Below are 19,256 nucleotides of genomic sequence, written 5' to 3'. Positions count from 1 at the left end.
GTAGTTACGGAGCCGCCTCGTTCAGAGCAGAAGGACGAAGAGATGTGAAGTCCTGCGTCGTACTGGGCTGGCCGGCGATCCACAGGAGTGCCTGGCGCATTTCCCTCACCCTCCCTGAGCGCATGAGTTCCCAGGGTTGCAGTAACTCCCACAACCAGGCCGCTTGAAACAGCAGACATGGGTTCTCACGTCCTGGAGCCTGGAGGGAGAGTGGGGGGGGCAGGCTCCCGAGGCTCCAGGTGAGGGCCCTCCCACCTCCTCCAGCTCTGGTGCTGCAGGCGGTCCCTTCCACTGGAGGTTCCCAGGGAGCCTGGTCCCTGCCTCTCTCCCCGCTCAGGCGCTGGCCAGCGTCGCCTGACATCGGCCCGTCTCTGCCTCCATCTTCACACGGCCTTCTCTCGGTGTCTGTCTTAACTGTTGCATCTGCAAAGGCCCTGTTTCCAAACAAGGTCCCATTCTGAGGTTTGGGGCGGACAGGAATTTCAGGGGACACTATTCACCCCACTGCACTGAGTTGGGCCTCTTTCTAAGAGGTGGGCGTCTGTATGAGCTATCGGCCAAAACGTGTCTATTTAGTATCCATTGTCGTCGCTAAACGAGAACCGGGAACCAGATAGACGTGGTTCCTGGCCTCGGGGGGCAAGTGCGGGTGGCGTGGAAGGGGGACGAATCAGGAATGTCGGAAACTCCTCCTTTCATTCTGTTTTGAGTTTGGCCCTGCAGGGTTTTGGGTTTAATTTAAGAATGGAGTTTCCTAAGACGAGCCTGCCATTCCCATCGCCCATGGAATCGGAATTAAGTGTTCGCTTCGTGTGAAGTTAGGGAGGAGGATGGATGGAGCGAGGCCCATCAGCCCGGGATGCACACTTTGCCCGGGAAGAGCTCCCCGGCCCGGGGCTGCCTGGGATGGTTTCCAGGCGCAGCCCTCGGCACGCACGACCCAGAGAGCAGGCGAGGACGAGTCCAAACCAGCGCCCACGTCACCCGGGGGTGGGCTCAGCCATTGTGTAGAGCACACGTTCCTCTATGGGAAAATGTGAGACGAAGAGTCGTCCTGTTTGTTCAGTCTGATCTGTGTTAGTTTGGAGACATAACTTCCCATTTTAAGCGGTAGGGTTGCTCTTAGCGACGTCGGAAACTAACGGCTGCTATTTGAGACATTTTACGTCCATGTTCCGCAGATCCGGCTGTTGTGTGGTCACACGCTGGTCAGGGTGGACAAGAATAAGTTTCAGGTCCCTAATGCTCCACGTGAGCACCAGGTACTCGTGTTCCTCCCAGGAGGGGACAGTCCCCATGTCCACGCACAGAGCTATTGGACTTGGTGACTGGGCTTTTCCGTCCCCTTAGAATAGTGGTTCTCAACCTTCTAGCCCTTTAAATACAGTTCCTCATGTTGTGACCCAACCATAAAAGTATTTTCGTGGCTACTTCATCACTGTCATGTTGCTACTGTGATGAATCGTCATGTAAATATCTGATATGCAGGATGGTCTTAGGCGACCCCTGTGAAAGGGTCGTTCGACCCCCAAAGGGGTCGCGACCCACAGGTTGAGAACTGCTGCCTTAGCAGGACTGTCCCTCAGTCACTCTCGAGTTACCAGCAGGATGGTGGCCCCGGGAGATGCTGGCCAGCCTTTTAGAGGAACCAGCGCTAAGAGGATCCCACAGAAAACAGCTTCGCCAGCTTTCCCTCCACTGCGTACACCAGTCAGGGTCTGCAGCATGAAACTGGACAAAGAACTGGTCTTTCTGGCTGTACATATCTCCTCTGAGTCTCGCTGCTTTAGGCCCAAATCTCTGAAAAATAAAGAGCTTTCTCTGTCCGCCCTCATCTCTTGCATTTGAGTTTATTTAGGATGGCCACAAGCCCAGCACTTCGAGTCTGTCTTTTACTTCTGTTTCTCTTTCAGTGAAAAGTGGGCTCATATATCTTAATTCACATATTAGGCATTTTCACTACATTTTATTTCAAAACTCGGCACAGATGGTACATTCAGAGGAGATGCAAAATTGTGTTTATTTAAGATCCTCCTGCTTTTTTTTTTGTTCAAAAATTGATACATTCCCAGTAATCTCTAGAAGTTTGACCAAATAAATCCACATCCAGAGGGACCCTTTCCCTGGGTTCCCCTGACTCTATGGACGGTAGTTTCTGCTTCAGTGCTCATTTTTAAATTGTCTTGTGGTTCTTTGGTCATTGTTATCAAAAGATATCTATAGCCACTTCACCATGAGCTTAGCACATTACTGGGATGATCACGAGATTTGTATAATATTCACACACCAATTACACTTCCTAGTTCATTGTTTTCATTTTATTCTTTAGTTGACCAACAGCATAGTGCCTCTGGGACTTCCGTAACGCATTTCAACATCTCCGTCCCTGTGTAGGGGCCGCTAAATGCTGGCCTCTGCGCTTGGAATGAGTTGAGGGTCTTTCAGATTAAGGTCAACCATGTCTCCTCAAGGGCGTCAACTTTACAGCGTTTTCTGAATGATTTTCTGAACTGACTAGATGTTTTTCACGGTGTGTGTTGTGTGTGTGTGTGTGTGTGCGCGCGCGTGTGTGCATGGGCATGCATGCACGCGCTTTAATTTGATGTTGTCTGAATCTTTCCAGCCAACGGTCCCAGCCTCAGTTGTAAACCTAATTTGCATTGAAGTTGTCAATGGAACTCATTTATAGCGCGATCTTGATTCAGTAGAAAACGCCTATAGTTAAGAGCCTAACTCGGATAATCGGGTTATTTCCACGTCCGCGGGCACATTCTTCTCTGCAGCCCGAGAGCAGTGGGTGGCTGCCCGGCCGGGCGGGAGCCCAGGGAGTCTGGGCAGCGGCTCCCACATTCCGTTCCCGGGACCTGGCTGCGCCCCACCCGCTCAGCGAGGGAAGGGGCGGAATGCCCTTCCCAGGCCCCCGGGCTCTCGTGGAAAGGCAGAGCCTGAATAAAACGCATGTTCCCAGCTGCTCTGGCCGGAGCAGAGCGGCCAGCACGCCAGCAGGACGCTGAGGGCCTCGGTGCGAGAGCTCCAGGTGACGCCGCCCGGGGAAGCACCCAGTGCACCCGGCCGCCCGGCCAGGGCGCCATCTACACCCAGTGCACCCGGCCGCCCGGCCATGGCCTGGGCTCCTGGCCATCCTTTCCTCTGCGTGCCTCTAGACAGCTGCTTTATTTAGTGGGGTTAGCTTTTTTAAAAAAAAATATGTTTTGCCGAAACCGGTTTGGCTCAGTGGATAGAGCGTCGGCCTGCGGACTGAAAGGTCCCAGGTTCGATTCCAGTCAAGGGCATGTACCTGGGTTGCGGGCATATCTCCAGTAGGAGGTGTGCACGAGGCAGCTGATCGATGCTTCTCTCTCATCGATGTTTCTAACTCTCTATCTCTCTCCCTTCCTCTCTGTAAAAAATCAATAAAATATATTAAAAAAAAATATGTTTTTATTGATTTCAGAAAAGAAGGGAGAGGGAGAGATAGAAACATCAATGATGAGAGGGAAACATTGATCGGCTGCCTCCTGCACGCCCCCCACTGTGGATGGAGCCCGCAACCCGGGCCCGTGCCCCTGACCAGAAGCGAACCCAGGACCCTTCAGTCTACGGGCCGACGCCCTATCCACTGAGCCAAACCGGCTAGAATCGTGCGCTGTGTTTGTCAGTGAACGAACCAGCTAGTACTTGGGAAGCTGGCTCCTCTGGATAATTTCTCGGGGAAAGTAGCCAGACTGGGGATGAGGAAGACAATGGGTGATAAACCCAGTGACCCAGCGCGGCACTGTGTAGACGCCCCTTTCCCAAGATCCAGCCCAGCCCTCGCGGCCTTGCTGGTCTCCCGGAACCAGGGGCATCTGGTGCGGGGTCACCGGCCTGTTGTCATCGCCGAGGGGTCTGAGCAGAAAAGGGCGCAGCTGGTTTTCCAGGCGCACGTGAGGGCCGCCTCCGGACCAGAGGCCGAGTGCGGGGTCCTCCCAGGCAGATGCCGCTCGGAGCATCGTTCTCAGCGTAGTGGCCGCTCAACAAGTGACTCTCGCACCGTGTTCCCAGAAAGGCAGGCGGCACTGAAAGAGCAGCCCACGTCCTGGGGGTGGTGATCGCTGTTGAAATTCGGCCACAGCGCTAGAAGGTGTCGATCACCTGTGCTGAGAATTAGCAAAGGCTCGGGGCTGCGAGGACAGTAAGCGAATGCCTCCCGTGGTTTGTAAACCTGCCCTGAGAGCCCGGCCCTCACCCTGCCTCCCGGCCCTGTGTCCCCAGGAACACCCTGGCTGAGGACCACGGTGGCCACGCTGGGGAGACTGGGCATCACCATGGCCTTCGAGATCGTCTACCTGGTCAACTCGGAGCTGTACCCGACGACGCTACGGTAACCCCAGCACCTGTCCTGGCTTCTCCTGAGTCGCTCTGCGGCCGAGTGCTTGGAAGCGACTTCAAAGCCATGAAATCGTTCCCTTAGCTCGATGCTGTATGCACGTGGCCTCCCTCAGCCGTCAGCGTGGCCGCTCCGAGCTGGAGCTGCTTTCTGCTTTGCCTTCCACCATGTTTTGTGGTAGTATTTCTCACCCCGTATCTTCACACGCAGCCGCGGTTCGTGGAAAGGCACTAGGCTGGAATCGGAAAACCTGGTTAGCACACGTGCTTCGATGGGGGTTGCTCTGCCGTCACCAGCCTCACCTGTTTAAAGGCTGCCGCCTCCCTTCTGACCCCATTCCACGTCTCGTGTCGGGAGCAGCCAGCGGCTGCGGGAGGAGCCACGTGTGCAGGCGCTCGTGCGGATGGCTCCTTCCCCGGGGGTGTGCCCGGCACAGCTCGCTGTCCAGTGGGTGGCGGGCGGTGGGGGGCTGCTGGCGGAGGATGCTGTCCCCCAGCCCCTAAGGCCCCCCCTCACCCCCCGCATGCCGCGCTCACCAGCTGGGGAGTGGTCCAAATGGAAAGGGTTTGCCTGGAGTGTAGAGAGCAGTTGTTTTCAAAGTTCAGAGCCGTAGAAAAGCAAAATCCTGTCACAATTTCTTAGCTACCTACATGTCTGACTATTTTGCTCCTCGTGAGCGTTTTTCATGTGAAACTGCTTTATCCGCAGGAACTTCGGGGTGTCACTCTGCTCTGGGCTGTGCGACTTCGGGGGCATCGTCGCGCCCTTCCTGCTCTTCCGCCTGGCCGCCCTCTGGCTGGAGCTGCCGCTCATCATCTTCGGTGAGACGCCGCCCGTGGGCGCTGGCGGGCTGTCTGCAATGACGGGCACTTGACATTTTCAGGACGACCGAGCGTTGCGGTTTGGGGAGCCCATCTGCAGCCCTTTCTTTGTTTAGGTTCTGAGTTAAAATCAAATTCAGTAAAACTCCTTTATGGTCTTGGGAATAACTAAAGACCAATCATTTTCATGAGACCAAATTGGACCCACGGTCTGTTTCAAAGACGCCCCAAACCAATTACATTATTAAAGGTTCTGTACCTGTCACTATCGGACTTCATCTGCTCGGATGCTGAGCATGCGATGCTGAAAGAGCGGAGGACCCAGGTCCCTTGCGCATCTAGCATACCCTCTCTGATGGCCCCCAAGATCACGGCCTCCTTCCTGCCCCCCATCTCCGTAGAACCCTGAGGGGACAGAATCAGACTGGGGGGGACCTGGGGTCATTCACCCCAGGGCTTCTCCAGTGCTGTTCCACCTCTTCTCTGGGGCCTCTTCCCCCCCGCCCCCAGCAAGAGAGGACCCTCGTCCAGCTCTCCCCCACCTCCCCTTCCTTTGCCCCAACAGTTTCAATTACCCTGAAAAGGCTGGGTCCCTGTGGACACATGCTGAGTAAAGGAACCCCCAGCAGCGTCAGGGACTGTGGAGTCAGCCTCTAACCACTTGATGCCAGTGAAATCAGGAGAGGAACGTTTCCAATATTCCATGGGATCTGGTCCTCGAGCTCAGTCGAGGCTGTAGCCAGCACGGAAGAGCAAAGAGAGGGCCGTGGTTCAACCAAGATGAGTGGTCTCGGAGCCCAGCATCCGGGCAGTGGCCTGGCCTGCAGGGGGCGCTGGGGGAGCTGGGCACTGGCGCTGGAGCGCAGGCCGTGCCTTCGCAGGGAGAGCCAGCTGTCAAACACAGGCAGGATTAATAATGGCAGTGTCTGCAATATACAAAAGGACAGGCAACAAATGCACGTCATCGGCTCCCAACTCATTTGCGTTTGCTGCATTCTCTGCGTTCCTGAGGCTTTTTGTGTTTTTGTCTTTTTGTGGTAGAAACCTATAGAGCCGTGTGCTACTGCACGCCTCGTCCGCGTGCCTCATTCAGCGAGGTGGCATCGGTAGTGCGCACTGTCCGTGGGGGAGTATTTACGCCGCGGAAATTGGCAGCCGCTATAAATCAGGGCTTTGTTTTCTGGGGAGCCGGTTGGCAGGCATTCGTCAGCTCCCCGCGAGGATAAGATGTGCAGAAAATAGGAGAGGATAGTGTTTCGGAAACTTCAACTCTGAAGATCCGGGCAAGGGAGGCTGGTACATGGGGTAATGTGAGGTTGTCAGGAGGATCCTGAACGAGGAAAGATTTGAGTATGTTTCCTGCTGCTGCCACTGGGCGCAAGGTGCTGGGGGAGGATTGACCAGTACAGTGAGGAGCCGGGGAAAGACGCCAGGAGGCGGGCCTGGGGCGAGGGGACAGGCCTGCAGTGGCCCCTGGCGGGAGGAGGAAGGCGGGGACAGGAAGCCGTGACGCTCTGGTGCCGGGAACAGGGCCTGAGGGACTCCTCTCTGTTGGCTTCTGTTTTCCCCGGAAGGAGCAGATGAGGCTTCTCTGAGGCCTTGGCACTTAGTAGGTGCTCAATAAGTAACTGGTCAGGGGTGAGTGAAGGATGCCCACCAAGAGCAGGGGCGCAGGCACTGCACAGGGCGGGGGTAAGGAAATCATGGCAGAGCTGGTGAGGGTCACCGGGGGCCGCAGCCGGGGCCAGCGAGGCGGTGAGCTCGCTGCTTCCTGGTGGCCTCGCCGAGGGGCGCGGGGCGGCGTGCGACCTGGTGGTGACGCCTTTCCCTGCCCACAGGTGTCCTGGCCTCCGTGTGCGGTGGCCTCGTGATGCTTCTGCCTGAGACCAAGGGCATCGCCTTGCCGGAGACGGTGGACGATGTCGAGAAGCTGGGCAGGTATCGTATGGCCTTCAGCGCCTCCTCAGTCCCAGCGGCGTTCAGGCCACCAGGGGAAGGAGGTACTGAGACAACTGAGTACCCGGGGGAAATAACATAATCCCTGCCTCACAGCCTAAGCAGAAGTGAGAGGTAGTTGTCAAAGGTAAATGTAAAAAACAGCAACAAACAACCCAAGCTTTGGAAGAATATTTATTCTTTTTAAAAGGTGGCTATGAAGAGGGAGATATTTCCAAGGAAGGTGTTAAAATTCAGAAGCAATCTAAGGAGAGGGAGTGATGATTTGACAAAGTAGAAATAACGAAACTGTGCAACAGTAGACAAATGGCTATAAAAATAATATCTTCACAGTATGGGTTACTAGACAGAGATTAAAAGGATTACGGTAGATCTACATGCAATGGCTTGGGGAGATTTTCAAGACTGACTACAAAATGAAAAGTCACCAAACAATGTGTTAGAGTGTTTATTAAAGATAAAACCAATAGAAATTTCTATCTGTAGCGTGGTGGGAAGCTAGATGATAGAGATGAAGGTAGGTAGATAGATAGATAGATAGATAGGTAGGTAGGTAGATAGATCATTGATAGGTAGATAGGTGATAGATAGATGATCGATAGGTAGATAATAGATAATAGATAGACAGATAGATGATTGATGATAAAGACAGGTGGACAGATAGAAGTAGGGGTACTAGAAATATCAGGGGAAACACTAGAAATATCGGTATATGGTTATCTAACCATTATGCTGAACATCTAAAACTAATACGAAATAACATTGAATGTAAAGTGTGGTTGACAAATAAAAATTTTAAAAAATAAATAAGGGAATGAGAGAGAACAATTTAGCTTTGGAGAAGTACGTCTAAATGGTGTACAGGGAAAGTAATTATCCACCCCATCTATCAATGTGAAATATATTTGTGTTATACTAACAAAAATTCACATTACCAGCGGTTCTCAACCTGTGGGTCGCGACCCCTTTGGGGGTCGAATGACCCTTTCTCAGGGGTCACCTACATACATCCTGCATATCAGATATTTACATTACAATTCATAACAGTAGCAAAATTACAGTTATGAAGTAGCAACGAAAATAATTTTATGGTTGGGGGTCACCACAACATGAGGAACTATATTAAAGGGTCGCGGCATTAGGAAGGTTGAGAACCACTGCATTACACAAATTTAACTTTCTCCATTTGAAATCTTTCAGAATAAAAAGGAAGGGAGGTTATGACTATGACAGAGTGTAGGAAAACATCTAAAATAATATTATATACCCCGTGGAGACAGAGACGGGCTGGGAAGAGGGATGCAGGAGGGAAGACATTCCTCTTATACTCTATAGACTTCCCTATTGTTGGATTAAAAACAATAAATTACAACGCGTTGTCTTGTATTATTTGTGTAATTTTTAAAGGTAACTTAGCAGCTATTTTTAAAAATAAAAATCAGTCTTCTTCTAAAGAATGACCTGGAAATTAAGGGTTTGGGTCTCTTAATTTTAAACAAATGTATCAAAAATATTTAACAAAACACTGAAATGATAGTCACCTCGTGGGAGTTTTTTTCACTTGTACGTTGGGAAGAGAGTAGGTGCCCATTTTTAGGTGCCGATGTGATCATTTTATTTAAAACCCAATGATTAGGGCAAAACCACCCTCACTTCCCTGTGGACAAGGCAGTCAGTCGATGCTCAGAGCGGGTTCTGCGGGCCGGGACTGGGTCGTGCCCTCCTTGGCTCAGGGGCGCCCGCTGTTCTGTGCAGGTTTATTATTTCGTGCTGTATCCTCCTTCATTATGAATTTTAAATAGCGGGGGTCCCCACGGTAGAACTGGAATGTATCCCTTTACACTCTCTTTTAATGAGGTCTCCCCCCTCCCCCGAGGTAGACACCTGCTGCTCCGTGTCTCATGAGAACGTCACTAGACCCGGGAAATGTATGCGGTGATTTCATTGTCCTGTTTCTTCTTCTTTTTTAAAAAAATATATTTTTATTGATTTCAGAGAGGAAGGGAGAAGGAAAGAGAGAGAAACATCAATGATGAGAGAGAATCATTGGTCACCTGCCTCCTGCTCACCTCCTACTGGAGATCAAGCCCGCACCCTGGGCTGTGCCCCGACCAGGAATCTAACTGTGACCTCCTGGTTCATAGGCCGACGCTTAACCACTGAGCTCCGCCAGCGGGCTTTCGTCCTGTTTCTGGATGCCGTTTTGAAAACTCAGATTGCCCGAGCTTCCCAGAGCCTAAGAAAGGCTTCCCGAACTGCGGCCCCAGCCCTGTCCGCGGGGCTGTCGACGGGACTGCCCGATCAGAGGGCTGTCGCGCTTGTCCCCTGAAGTAGCCCAAACAGAGGCTTACGCTTGTCTGGGAGTGACGGGCACTGGCTTATTCCACCGCTCTGCTTGCACGTCACCTGGGATGATGCTACAGGGTGGAGTTTGGGGGCGGGGGCAGAGTCCCCTCAAGCCCTGCCATGTCGTAAACGAAAATTAGGAAGAGAAACTTAAAAGGTGTGAAAACCGTGGGAAGCCCTCCGGAGCGTCACACATGCATGGGAAGGTCTTGCTTCAACAGGAAGTAGAAACACAGTTCTGCTAATTCAGTCATCACGGACCATTTCTTGGTTCCCACCGGGGTACGGGGCCAGGTCAGGGTTGTGGGTGCCGAGTCCTGTCCCCCAGTCACAGCAGTGCTAGCATATTGGGGGGAAGGAGAATATTCAGGAAGCTTCCATGAAGCAGGGGACACGGTGGGGATGGAGCTAGGACCGTCTTTACAGTGAGAAGCTCAGACGTGAGGGGTAGCTCTCGTGAGCTGATGTGCCTGAAGGGCTGCTGGGCTGGGGTACCCAGGAGAGCACCCCAGACGGATCCTAGGGTCAGAGGCAGCAGTTAGTGCTGGCGGCATGGGCTGCATGTGGGGGCTCCTGGACCCCCACCCAGTCTGGGTGCGGTTCCTCCCCCATGACCCCTCGGTGCCAATGATCCGAAGGCACAGTATTCTTCTGGTTGATTCTGCTCCTTTTTCTGCTCCAGTTCTTCCTGTTCCTATAGTGTTTGCATGCTAATTTTCCCTGCACCCCATCCCATGCCCTCTGCTCCCCGAAGTTCCACCTCTCCCAGTGGTTTCACTCTAATGACTAACTTGGTAGGCGATTTCCTGACCTCAAGACTCACCCATCAGAGGTCAGATTCTCAAACTCCTCAGGGTAAAGCAGAGGATGCAGGCATTTGGGGCCAGGACTCGCCTCCCAGTTAGTCCTTACCTCAGCGTGAAGCCAGCGGGAGAAGCGGGGTTCTGGGGAGCACAGGGCATCAGGGTGGGGTGCCGGGAAAATGAGCCTCCAAGCACTAGAGGAACGGGAAGAAGTGGAGCAACAGGAATTCAACTCACACATTGTTTCTATGTTTGGAACTTTTCATAACAAAAATTTTGATAAATTATTAATTACTAGAGGCCCGGTGCATGGAAATTCATGCACTGGAGGGGGGTCCCCCAGCCTGGCCTGCCCCCTCTCACAGTCTGAGAGCCCTCGAGGCGGGAGGCGACCGTTGATCAGGGAAGGCGACGCCCCATCACACCTCTGCTGCTGCCACTGCCGGCAGCACAAGCCTCGGCTGGCCCTGGTTACCTGAGCCTCAGGCTGGCCCTGGGCGGCTGCGGGGCTAAGGGGACTGGGGGTCTCTGGAGGCAGGCACACGGAGCAGCCAGGCCCCCCTGGGGGTGGGCCCAGCCTTGCCACGTGCCTGCCGCCTCAGCGGGGCTGAGGGGACTGGGCACCGCCATCTTTGAGGGCGGGGCAGTCAATTAGCATGTTCCCTCCTTATTGGCTGTGGGTGCCCCCATCTTTGTGATGGTGTGAGGGTCAATTAGCATATTCCCCTTTATTAGATAGGATGCCTTGTCTCTCCCCTTGAAAAAAATGTCGTCAAAGTGTGACTTGCAGTTTCATAAGGAAGGCACTGTCACTGCGTCCCACAGCTGTTTACCCTGGAAAACAGCCGCTTTGCACCGACTTACTGAAACCTGATGGCGTTTCCCTTCGAACAGGAGGGAAGCCTCAGGCCATTCATGCTGCTCTTTTGCTCACATATCAGCTCCTTCCCAAACCACACGTCACTCGTGGACATGCATGAAGGATGCACGTGCCGTTTGAGGGTCTGGAGGCAGGCGGGACGGGGCCTGCAGAGGGGCCACCGTTGCTCTGAGCCGGGTGTTCAGGAGAAGCCGTGTGTGTGTGTGTGTGTGTGTGTGTGTGTGTGTGTGTGTGTGAAACCAGCCAGGATGCTGAGTGAGTCCCAGCAGGCTTCCTGCTGCTGGCCGTTCAGCCTTTGGTAAGGCCTCTCTCTTCTCTCCTTTGTTTGTCAGCCCGCCCTCCTACAAGTGCGGCAGGAAGCAGAAGGCCCCGGTTCCCGGTGCTCCCCTGTGAGGCGCCTGCCGGGACCACGGAGCGGCGCAGGCCGAGGCCGGAGCGACGAGCCCCGCAGACATCGGTGCCCGTGTCAGCCCGTGTCAGCCCGTTGTGCCAGGCCACCCAGCTACTTTTCACTCTTTACAAAGACATGCACATGACCCTGAGCATCGTTCCGAGATGCTGGAGGAGGTTTGTCCTGATGCTGGACACGTCTCCGACCCGTGGGTGACAGGGACAAGAAGCCCCACCCAGTGTTCACAGCGGCTCCATCGGGAACGGGGTGAGCAACCAGGGACCTGGGAAACATGGACAGAACTCGGGTCATCAGGAACCGAGGCTCAGGAACGTGTGTCCTGAGGATTCCTGGGAGGATGACGATCCGGGGAGTCTGCAATGAAGACACTGGACATCCGGACGGAGCCTGCGCTTTCTCTCCTCGCCTGGATCTGCGAGCCCCACTGGGGTTGCTCGGGCCTCGCCCCACAGATCAGCACGAATCTGTGAGGCCTGGGGACCCGTCTATTTCCTATGACATCTGACTGGTCCTGCGATGACTCGACACTAGAGCCTGTGTCCGTTACTGAACCAGGCCCGTGGGTTAGGGTGTCCTGGGTCGTAAGGTTGAACCACAAGGGCTATTCATATATCTGTGAGTTCAGGTCTGCGGCGGCGCCCACGGTCAGGAGTGAGACACGTGGACAGTTCTCGTTCTGTCTGGACATGTTGCACTTGTTTTGGGAAGTAGGCCACATTTTAACGGAAAGGACTGGCCAGCGATCTCTGTGCTCAGAAGAATTTGCAAGGACGGATGAGCACTTTAGAGCTCCTGACAGGGATTGGGTCTTTCTCTTTTGTTACCGCGACTTTTCGAACGAGTTGAATACAAACCTGCCAGCTTTTCCTGCCCTGCTTTACATGCTCATCTGGTGCGTTTTCTGAGCCAGCGTCTGCCTTTCTGCAGGACTTTTTGACGAGTTCTCTGTGTGGGCAGGCGCGTGGCACCAGAGGGAAGGGAAGACGGCGCCTCTGTGCACCGGGCAGAGTGCGGGTGTGTGCAGGTGTGTGCGGGTGTGCTGATCGCACCAGAAGCTCCCTGAGCCCGAGAGCCCCTCAGAGCGGCTGGAATGTCCGTCTCCCGGGACGCCAGCGCACTCACCCCTTCGCCTGCCTTCTCGCATTTCCCTGCTGCGGGGTGCCTGTGGCTCACGGGCACTGTCACCTTTGAATTGTACTTTGAGTTGATACTTTGGTTCTGATAACAATAAAATATTTTAAATTGTCAAGAAAAATCAATGTTTACCTTTCACTTCCTCTTGTTTTGTTTTCTTTCATTTATTTATTTATTTTGGTCCTCACCTGAGGATATGCTTATTGATTTTAGAGGGAGGAAAAGGGGGAGAGAGAGAGAGAGGGAGAGAGGGAGAGAGAGAGAGAGATCAACGTGAGAGAGAACATGGATTGGTTGCCTTCTGCACATGCCCTGACCAGGAATTGAACCTGAAACCTAGGAATGTGCCCTGACCGGGAATCGAACCCATAACCTTTCCGTGTATGAGATGATGCTCCAGCCAACAGAGCCACACGGGCCAGGGCTGCCCCTTCTCTTCCCTTTGAGCTGAGGCCCCTGAAGCTATTCCCCTGTGACCGCGTGCGCGCCCCCCGGGGAGCCAGGCAGTGATGGAAATCAGGGAGCCGCCTCCATACATGCTCGTTGTTCCTGGTACTGGCCTGGGCACCTCCCTAACACACAGGTGACCCAGGACATGCAGACTCCTCGCTGGTCTGTGTCTCCTTCCGCTGCCCGTTAACTTCACAGCACACACCTCTACCCACGGCGCCCAGAGCTGGGTCCCTGGTCGGGCTCTCGTAGCAGAGTTCACCGCCAAGGACAGAGTTCGAAAACGGGCATCTCCCGGCCAGAAAGAAAGACGTGGAAGACGCGCGCCAAGCTGTCTTTCGCCGACAAGGTAAAATCGGGAGACTTAGGAGGACTTCTCTAGGATCCCACAGGTTCCCGTCCTACATGGAACTCTTCCTTACGGGAGGGAGCGAGATCACTTGTCTGTTAGTGTCACGCTATTTAAAATTGGTGGGATGGACCTAACCGGTTTGGCTCAGTGGATAGAGCGTCGGCCTGCGGACTGAAGGGTCCCAGGTTCAGTTCCGGCCAAGGGCACATGCCTGGGTTGCAGGCTCGATCCCTAGTAGGGGTCATGCAGGAGGCAGCCCATCAGTGATTCTCTTCATTGATGTTTCTCTCTGTCTATCCCTCTCCCTGCCTCTCTAAAATCAATACAAATATTTTAAAAAATAAAATAAAATAAAATTGGTGGGATGAACAAAGAACGTGAAGACAGTGAAAACCCAAAACACCAAATCCAAGTAAGTGCCGAGTTTATTTTCAGCAAATGCCCCCGCGATGTTGTTAGAGTCCAGCTTCTCCGCAGCGACGCTGAAGCAAGCCGAGGTGGCGGTGGGGCGCTGAGCCCGGCGTCTCCGTGTGATCACCGTCAGCGCCTTCCCGGCCGCCGGGTCTCCTACCACGTCCCGGCGCCTGCATCCGCCACACGCCCCCGCCTCCCAGCCCACTAATTGTTTCTCATGGTCTCCTCGATCCACTTGACAAACCTTGAGACCCGGACATAGACGCCAGGCTTGTTGGGGCGAGCACAGCCGAGACCCCAAGAAGTCACTCCTTGTAAAATGTACTTGTCCTTCTCGAAGCAGACCAGCGGCCCGCCGCTGTCGCCCTGCACAGAGGGAGCGAGGAGCCCGGTGAGGACCCACCGGCAGCCTTGTATTTTGGGGGTCACCCTCCTTTTCCCAAGTGGGAGTTTTCTTGGTATCTCAATACCCCTTGGCAGCCAGAGAGGCAGGTCCTAACCTGCTGTGTGGGCATCGCTGTGCCTGGCAGAGTCTGTTCAATAGACCCCACCGAGTGCCGTCTGCTGGGGAGCAGATGGCTGTCCTCCTCCCTTCTGCCTCCCTCCTGCCTCGGGGTTCTCTTGTGCAGAGTCACCCCAGGAGCCGCCGAGGAGAAGCTGGGGCCGCTGTCCCTCTCCCGGTCTCCTGCCTGGATGGCCACCCCGAGTCCCGCCCATGGGATCCCGGAAGGTGTGTGAGCTGGGGCAGTGCCGGTCCCTCACACTCCCTACACCCGGCTGGAGCTCAGGTCCCCACGGTCAGTCACGCTAGGTCAGTGGTTCTCAACCTTCCTAAGGCCGCGACCTTTTAATACAGTTCCTCGTGTTGTGACCCAACCATAAAATTATTTTCGTTGCTACTTCATAACTGTCATGTTGCTACTGTTATGAATCGTCATATAAATATCTGATATGCAGGATATATTTTCATTGTTACAAATGGAACGTAATTAAAGCACAGTGATTCATCACAAAAACAATATGTAATTATATCTGTGTTTTCCGATGGTCTTAGACGACCCCTGTGAAAGGGTCATTTGACTCCCAAAGGAGTCGCGACCCACAGGTTGAGAACCACTGTCCTAGGTGATCTGACTCAACATCGGGGCCAGGCCTGCAGGGCTGCTGGGCGACCTTCAGACCCCACACGTGGCCTGTCAGGGGCAGGTCCTCCCCAACGTTGCAGCTTTGGGGCCACAGGGTCTAAGGGGCCAAGACAGGCCACCGAGGGAGTGACCATCTCTGCCCTCTTACCTGGCAGCTGTCGGCGCCCCCGGCCAAGAGCCCGGCACAGAGCTCCGTGGACTTGACCCTGCCGTTCAGGTACTCGTAGCGGTTGCACACCTTGTTCTCGATCACGGGCAGCTGCGCCTCCTTGAGGAGGCCGGCGCCGAAGGTGCCTGTTCAGATGGAAGACCGGTTACTGCGTCCCGCACACAAGGAAAGTTCCAGAACCACCGGGCGGCGATGGTAGGTACGAGTCAGCTCCTAACCCCCTGGCTCCTATGTCTGTTTGACTCTTGGGCATGTGAACATGATGTAAGCGTTCCCGGTCCCAGGGCCTGGATTGCGTGCTCCGGCTTCTGGGTTTTGTGTGTGTGTGTGTGTGTGTGTGTGTGTGTGTGTGTGTGTGTGGAGGGGAGGGGTGCCTTGTCGTCTTTGGTTTCTTTTCTCTCTCCCTTTTTCACGATAAAGAAATGATTTTGTATTTTGTAAAGAGAGATTGAGAAACACATCACAGCTGCTGCTATTTTTGTCTATTCCCCTTCGGGCTTTTTTATATGCTTCTTTTACTACTGATATCGCAGTTTTATACCTCATTTTTTTCCGCATTATATAATACGGACTTGGTTACAGTGTTGCAATCTTCATAATTGTTATTTTAATGGGAAGTGACTGCTTAATGGGTATGGAGTTCCTCGTCGGGGTGAGGAAAGTTTTCTGGAAATGGTGGTGCCGGTTGCACAACATTGTAAATGTGCTAAATGCCAGTGAATCGCGCGGGATATGTTAATATAGTAGATTTTGTTACATGTGTTTTACCACAGCATTGCCAAAGAGAAGAGTAGCTGTCATTCACCGAGAATTAACCTTTCCAGGCCCAAGCTCGGGCTGTGATGGATGCCCCTGAACCTTCCCATAGTCCCCCGGGAGGGGCACGCTGGTCAGTCCCGTTGTGCCCTGAAGGGAACTGAGGTTTAGCGAGAATGGGTTTTGCCCCAGATTTCCCGGCGAGGAGCTAGTGAAGCCGGGATTTGAACCTGGTTTTGTGACGTTATTGCCCAAATTCCCGACTACCATGCTCGCTGGGCAACGTTCCTTCCATGTTCTGCATGTTTGTTCATACGGTTTATTAATATTCCTTAATATTTTTAAGTCCAAGTTCCCAGGAATGTTGTAGACATATTTATGGCTTCCAAAATATCGCCAAATTATTTTTCACTAGAAAAAGGTCACTCCCCCACACCCTCGTGGGTATTTAACATTTTAAAAAGATTTGGTGATATAATAGGTGGAAATGATCCCAATTCATGTCTAGTGTACATTTCTTTTACAATGAGGGAGAGTAAACGTTCTCCTGTGTGCTTGTTGTACTCATTGTATTCTTTCCTGGTGAAAAACTGCCTTTTTTTGTTACTTTGGAAAATTGAAATAGAGCCCTGGCAACTGCGCCAGAGAAAAAGTGGTTTTTTTCCAAACGGACACGCCCAGGTGCGCCTCACAAATCACCCAGATTTCTGATGTTGCAAACAGTTTTCACTAGTTTTGCAAAAATCTTTGCTTTGTGAGCACGGAGCGGCCAAGAGATGAGGTGCTCTCGTCTCCAAAGACCTTGAGTAACTGGGAAAATTGTCTCGGGGTCAGCGAGCACACGCTGGTCTGGGGTGGACAGCAGGGAGGAGGACAGCCCTGTGGAGGGGCCGGAGAGGAAGGCCTGGCCCGCAGCGCTGGGCAGCACTGTTGGAGTCGAGGTGTGGAACCAGGTCACTCGAGTGTCCTGCTCCTGCACCTGCTTTCTGAGCGGGACAGACCTGCGGGCGCTGGTGCCACACCCACTGTGTAAGGGGGATGTGGTCTGTGCGGACGCGCTGCCATCCGGTGGCCACGGTGGGAATTGCATCTCTGGGGCTGGAAGTGACTTTGGGACCAGATGCCCTGCTGGGGCCGGGCGAGGGGAAGCAGGATCCCTGAGGGCCTCTGGGATTGCTGATGAGGGCTGGCCGGAACGGCCCCTCGGCCTGAACACGGGTCTACCTTGCTTTGGAGCAGCGAAGACAGGGAACATCTGGGGGCTGCCGGGAGAGGGGAGAATTCTGACCCCACACCGAGAGGCCGAGGCAACACGGATTGATTGGAAGTCACTGTTGACATGTAGGAAAAAGGTCAACACCCTGGCTCCTCCTGGTGCAGCGAGTCTATGAGAGTCACTTCCCAGCAGACATGTGAGTGAGGCCCGAGAGACGGGCACCCAGGGCAGGAGGGTGTGCAGAAGAGTGTGGGTGGTGGGGGGACAGGAACAGCGAATGGGCCTGCGGGTCAGGCAGGCCGGTTCCATCAGGGCTCAGCTACACACAGGCTCCTTGATGGTTATTGTGATGGTGGTGATTATGATGATGAAGGTGGTGATGGGGAGGGTTGGAGCTTGATGATGGTTATGGTGGTGGTGATGATGGTCATGGTGGTGATGGTCATGGTGGTGGTGATGGTGATGATTATGGTGATGATGGGGGGTGATGATACTGATGGTAATGATTGTTGTGGTGATGATGGTGACAATTATGGTGATGATTACGGTGATGATGGTGATGGTATAAATGGTTGTGGTGATGATGGGGAGGGAAGGTTGGAGCTTGATAATGATAATGGTGGTGATGATGTTGATGGGGGTGATGATGGTGATGATTATGGTGATGATGGGGAGGATTGGAGCTTGATGATAATGGTGATGATGAGGATGATGATAGTGATGTTGATGATGGTTGTGGTGGTGATGATGGTGATTATGGGGGTGAGGATGTGATGTTGATGATGGTGATGGTGGTGATGTTGGTTGTCTAAGCACAGGATCTGCTGGAACACCATCTCCAAATCACTGGGAATTCCATATGCAGCATCTTAATGCTCACAGTGACTCTATAAGGTGGTACAGATGAGGAAACCGAGGCTCAGAGAGATTAAATAACTTCCTGATGTCGTGTGGAGGTAGATGGGACAGAACTCACATCCGGATCTATACGATCTTGAGTCCATGCTTTCATCAGCCAGCAGGTTTGCGGCTCACTAAGAAGTCCCTTTTTCAGATTAATGCAGTTTGCATTGGATTTTCGCCACTTGCTAGAGAGTCACATGGGAACACTGCACTCCCCGTCATTAACGTGACTCAGCTGCTTGGGGCCTTATCCGCTCCTCTCATCGCTTCCCCCACACTCGCCCTGAAGCCCATTTCCAGCCGAGGAAACAAGTCCAAAAAGAGTCTGTGGCTTTTCTGAGTCCCGGCAGCTGACCAGTGGGAACCGGGGTCCTGCCTTGGGTCTGTCTGCCTCCTCAACCACCCACACCCTGCGCCTTCTCAGCCTTGGATCCTTCCTTTGCAAAATCAGAACGGACATGCCGGACGCACAGGGATTTGTGGCCTTTAAATTTTTTTAAACCAAAGAATGAACCAGCGTGGCACACCCGTGACGCTTCCTTTGCAAGTTTCCCTTTACTCCTCAATGTCCGCCGCCTCTGAAAGCAGACAGGGGGCCATGGGACACCCCGGAGGCAGGTCTCAGACAGCAGGGAAAGTGCAGAAATAGGAAGGCAAGTATGAAAGGATCTGGGCCAGGCGTTTTCAACCTGTTTTAAAGCCACAAAACCTTTCTTCAAGCAAGAGCTCATGCAAAAAGCTAACGTGGACAGCACTGCTTGGCAACTCATCTCGCAGATGAGGGTGAGACGCCAAGTGGACCAGAGGTAAGGGGACTGTCCAGCTTGCCAGCGAGGGCAGAGCCAGGACAATTTCCAGGACTCCTGACTCACCACTGCTTCTGAGAAAGCGAGGCAGAGACCTCGGATGCTCTCACATGTTCCTAGGCCCGAGTCAGGGGTGTCATTATTACCGGGGCGCACTGCAGAGCAAGGACAGAGTCCCCTAGGCCAGGACAGGACCTGCACAAACGTTTCCTTTCTCACCCTCACCCCGTAAGCCAATAGCAAGTCCCTACTAGAACGGGAGCCTTTCTTACTTTCCCCAAGCTGTATGTCTGCCCCACCCCCACCCAGCTGTCAGTTTGCCCC

The 19,256-nt window shown here is 53.4% G+C and overlaps 2 protein-coding genes across 7 annotated transcripts in view; one reads left to right on the top strand and one right to left on the bottom strand.

Moving 5' to 3' along the window:
• SLC22A3 (solute carrier family 22 member 3) overlaps positions 1-12,831 on the top strand; it is a 91,920-nt gene extending 79,089 nt beyond the window's left edge. For 5 of the 6 annotated variants that reach the window (XM_036317485.1, XM_036317482.1, XM_036317483.1 and 2 more), the window contains 4 exons: positions 4,255-4,363; positions 5,078-5,190; positions 7,029-7,190; positions 11,508-12,831. In XM_036317485.1, coding sequence (XP_036173378.1) covers positions 4,255-4,363; positions 5,078-5,190; positions 7,029-7,190; positions 11,508-11,782 — 659 coding nt within the window. In that variant the 3' untranslated portion in view covers positions 11,783-12,831. The remainder of the gene's footprint in view (positions 1-4,254; positions 4,364-5,077; positions 5,191-7,028; positions 7,191-11,507) is intronic. The other variant, XM_036317481.1, reaches the window with a different exon arrangement.
• A 1,099-nt stretch (positions 12,832-13,930) lies between these two features.
• Positions 13,931-19,256, bottom strand: part of PLG (plasminogen) — a 44,570-nt gene continuing 39,244 nt past the window's right edge. The window contains exons 18-19 of the mRNA XM_036317897.1: positions 15,231-15,376; positions 13,931-14,303 (exon numbers count right to left, since the gene is read on the bottom strand). Coding sequence (XP_036173790.1) covers positions 14,142-14,303; positions 15,231-15,376 — 308 coding nt within the window. The 3' untranslated portion in view covers positions 13,931-14,141. The remainder of the gene's footprint in view (positions 14,304-15,230; positions 15,377-19,256) is intronic.

Source organism: Myotis myotis, unplaced genomic scaffold, assembly GCF_014108235.1.
Source record: "Myotis myotis isolate mMyoMyo1 unplaced genomic scaffold, mMyoMyo1.p scaffold_m19_p_7, whole genome shotgun sequence".
NCBI classification, from domain to species: Eukaryota; Metazoa; Chordata; class Mammalia; order Chiroptera; family Vespertilionidae; genus Myotis; species Myotis myotis.
Note: the sequence above shows the minus strand (reverse complement) of the source record. Positions and strands in the feature narration are given on the sequence as shown.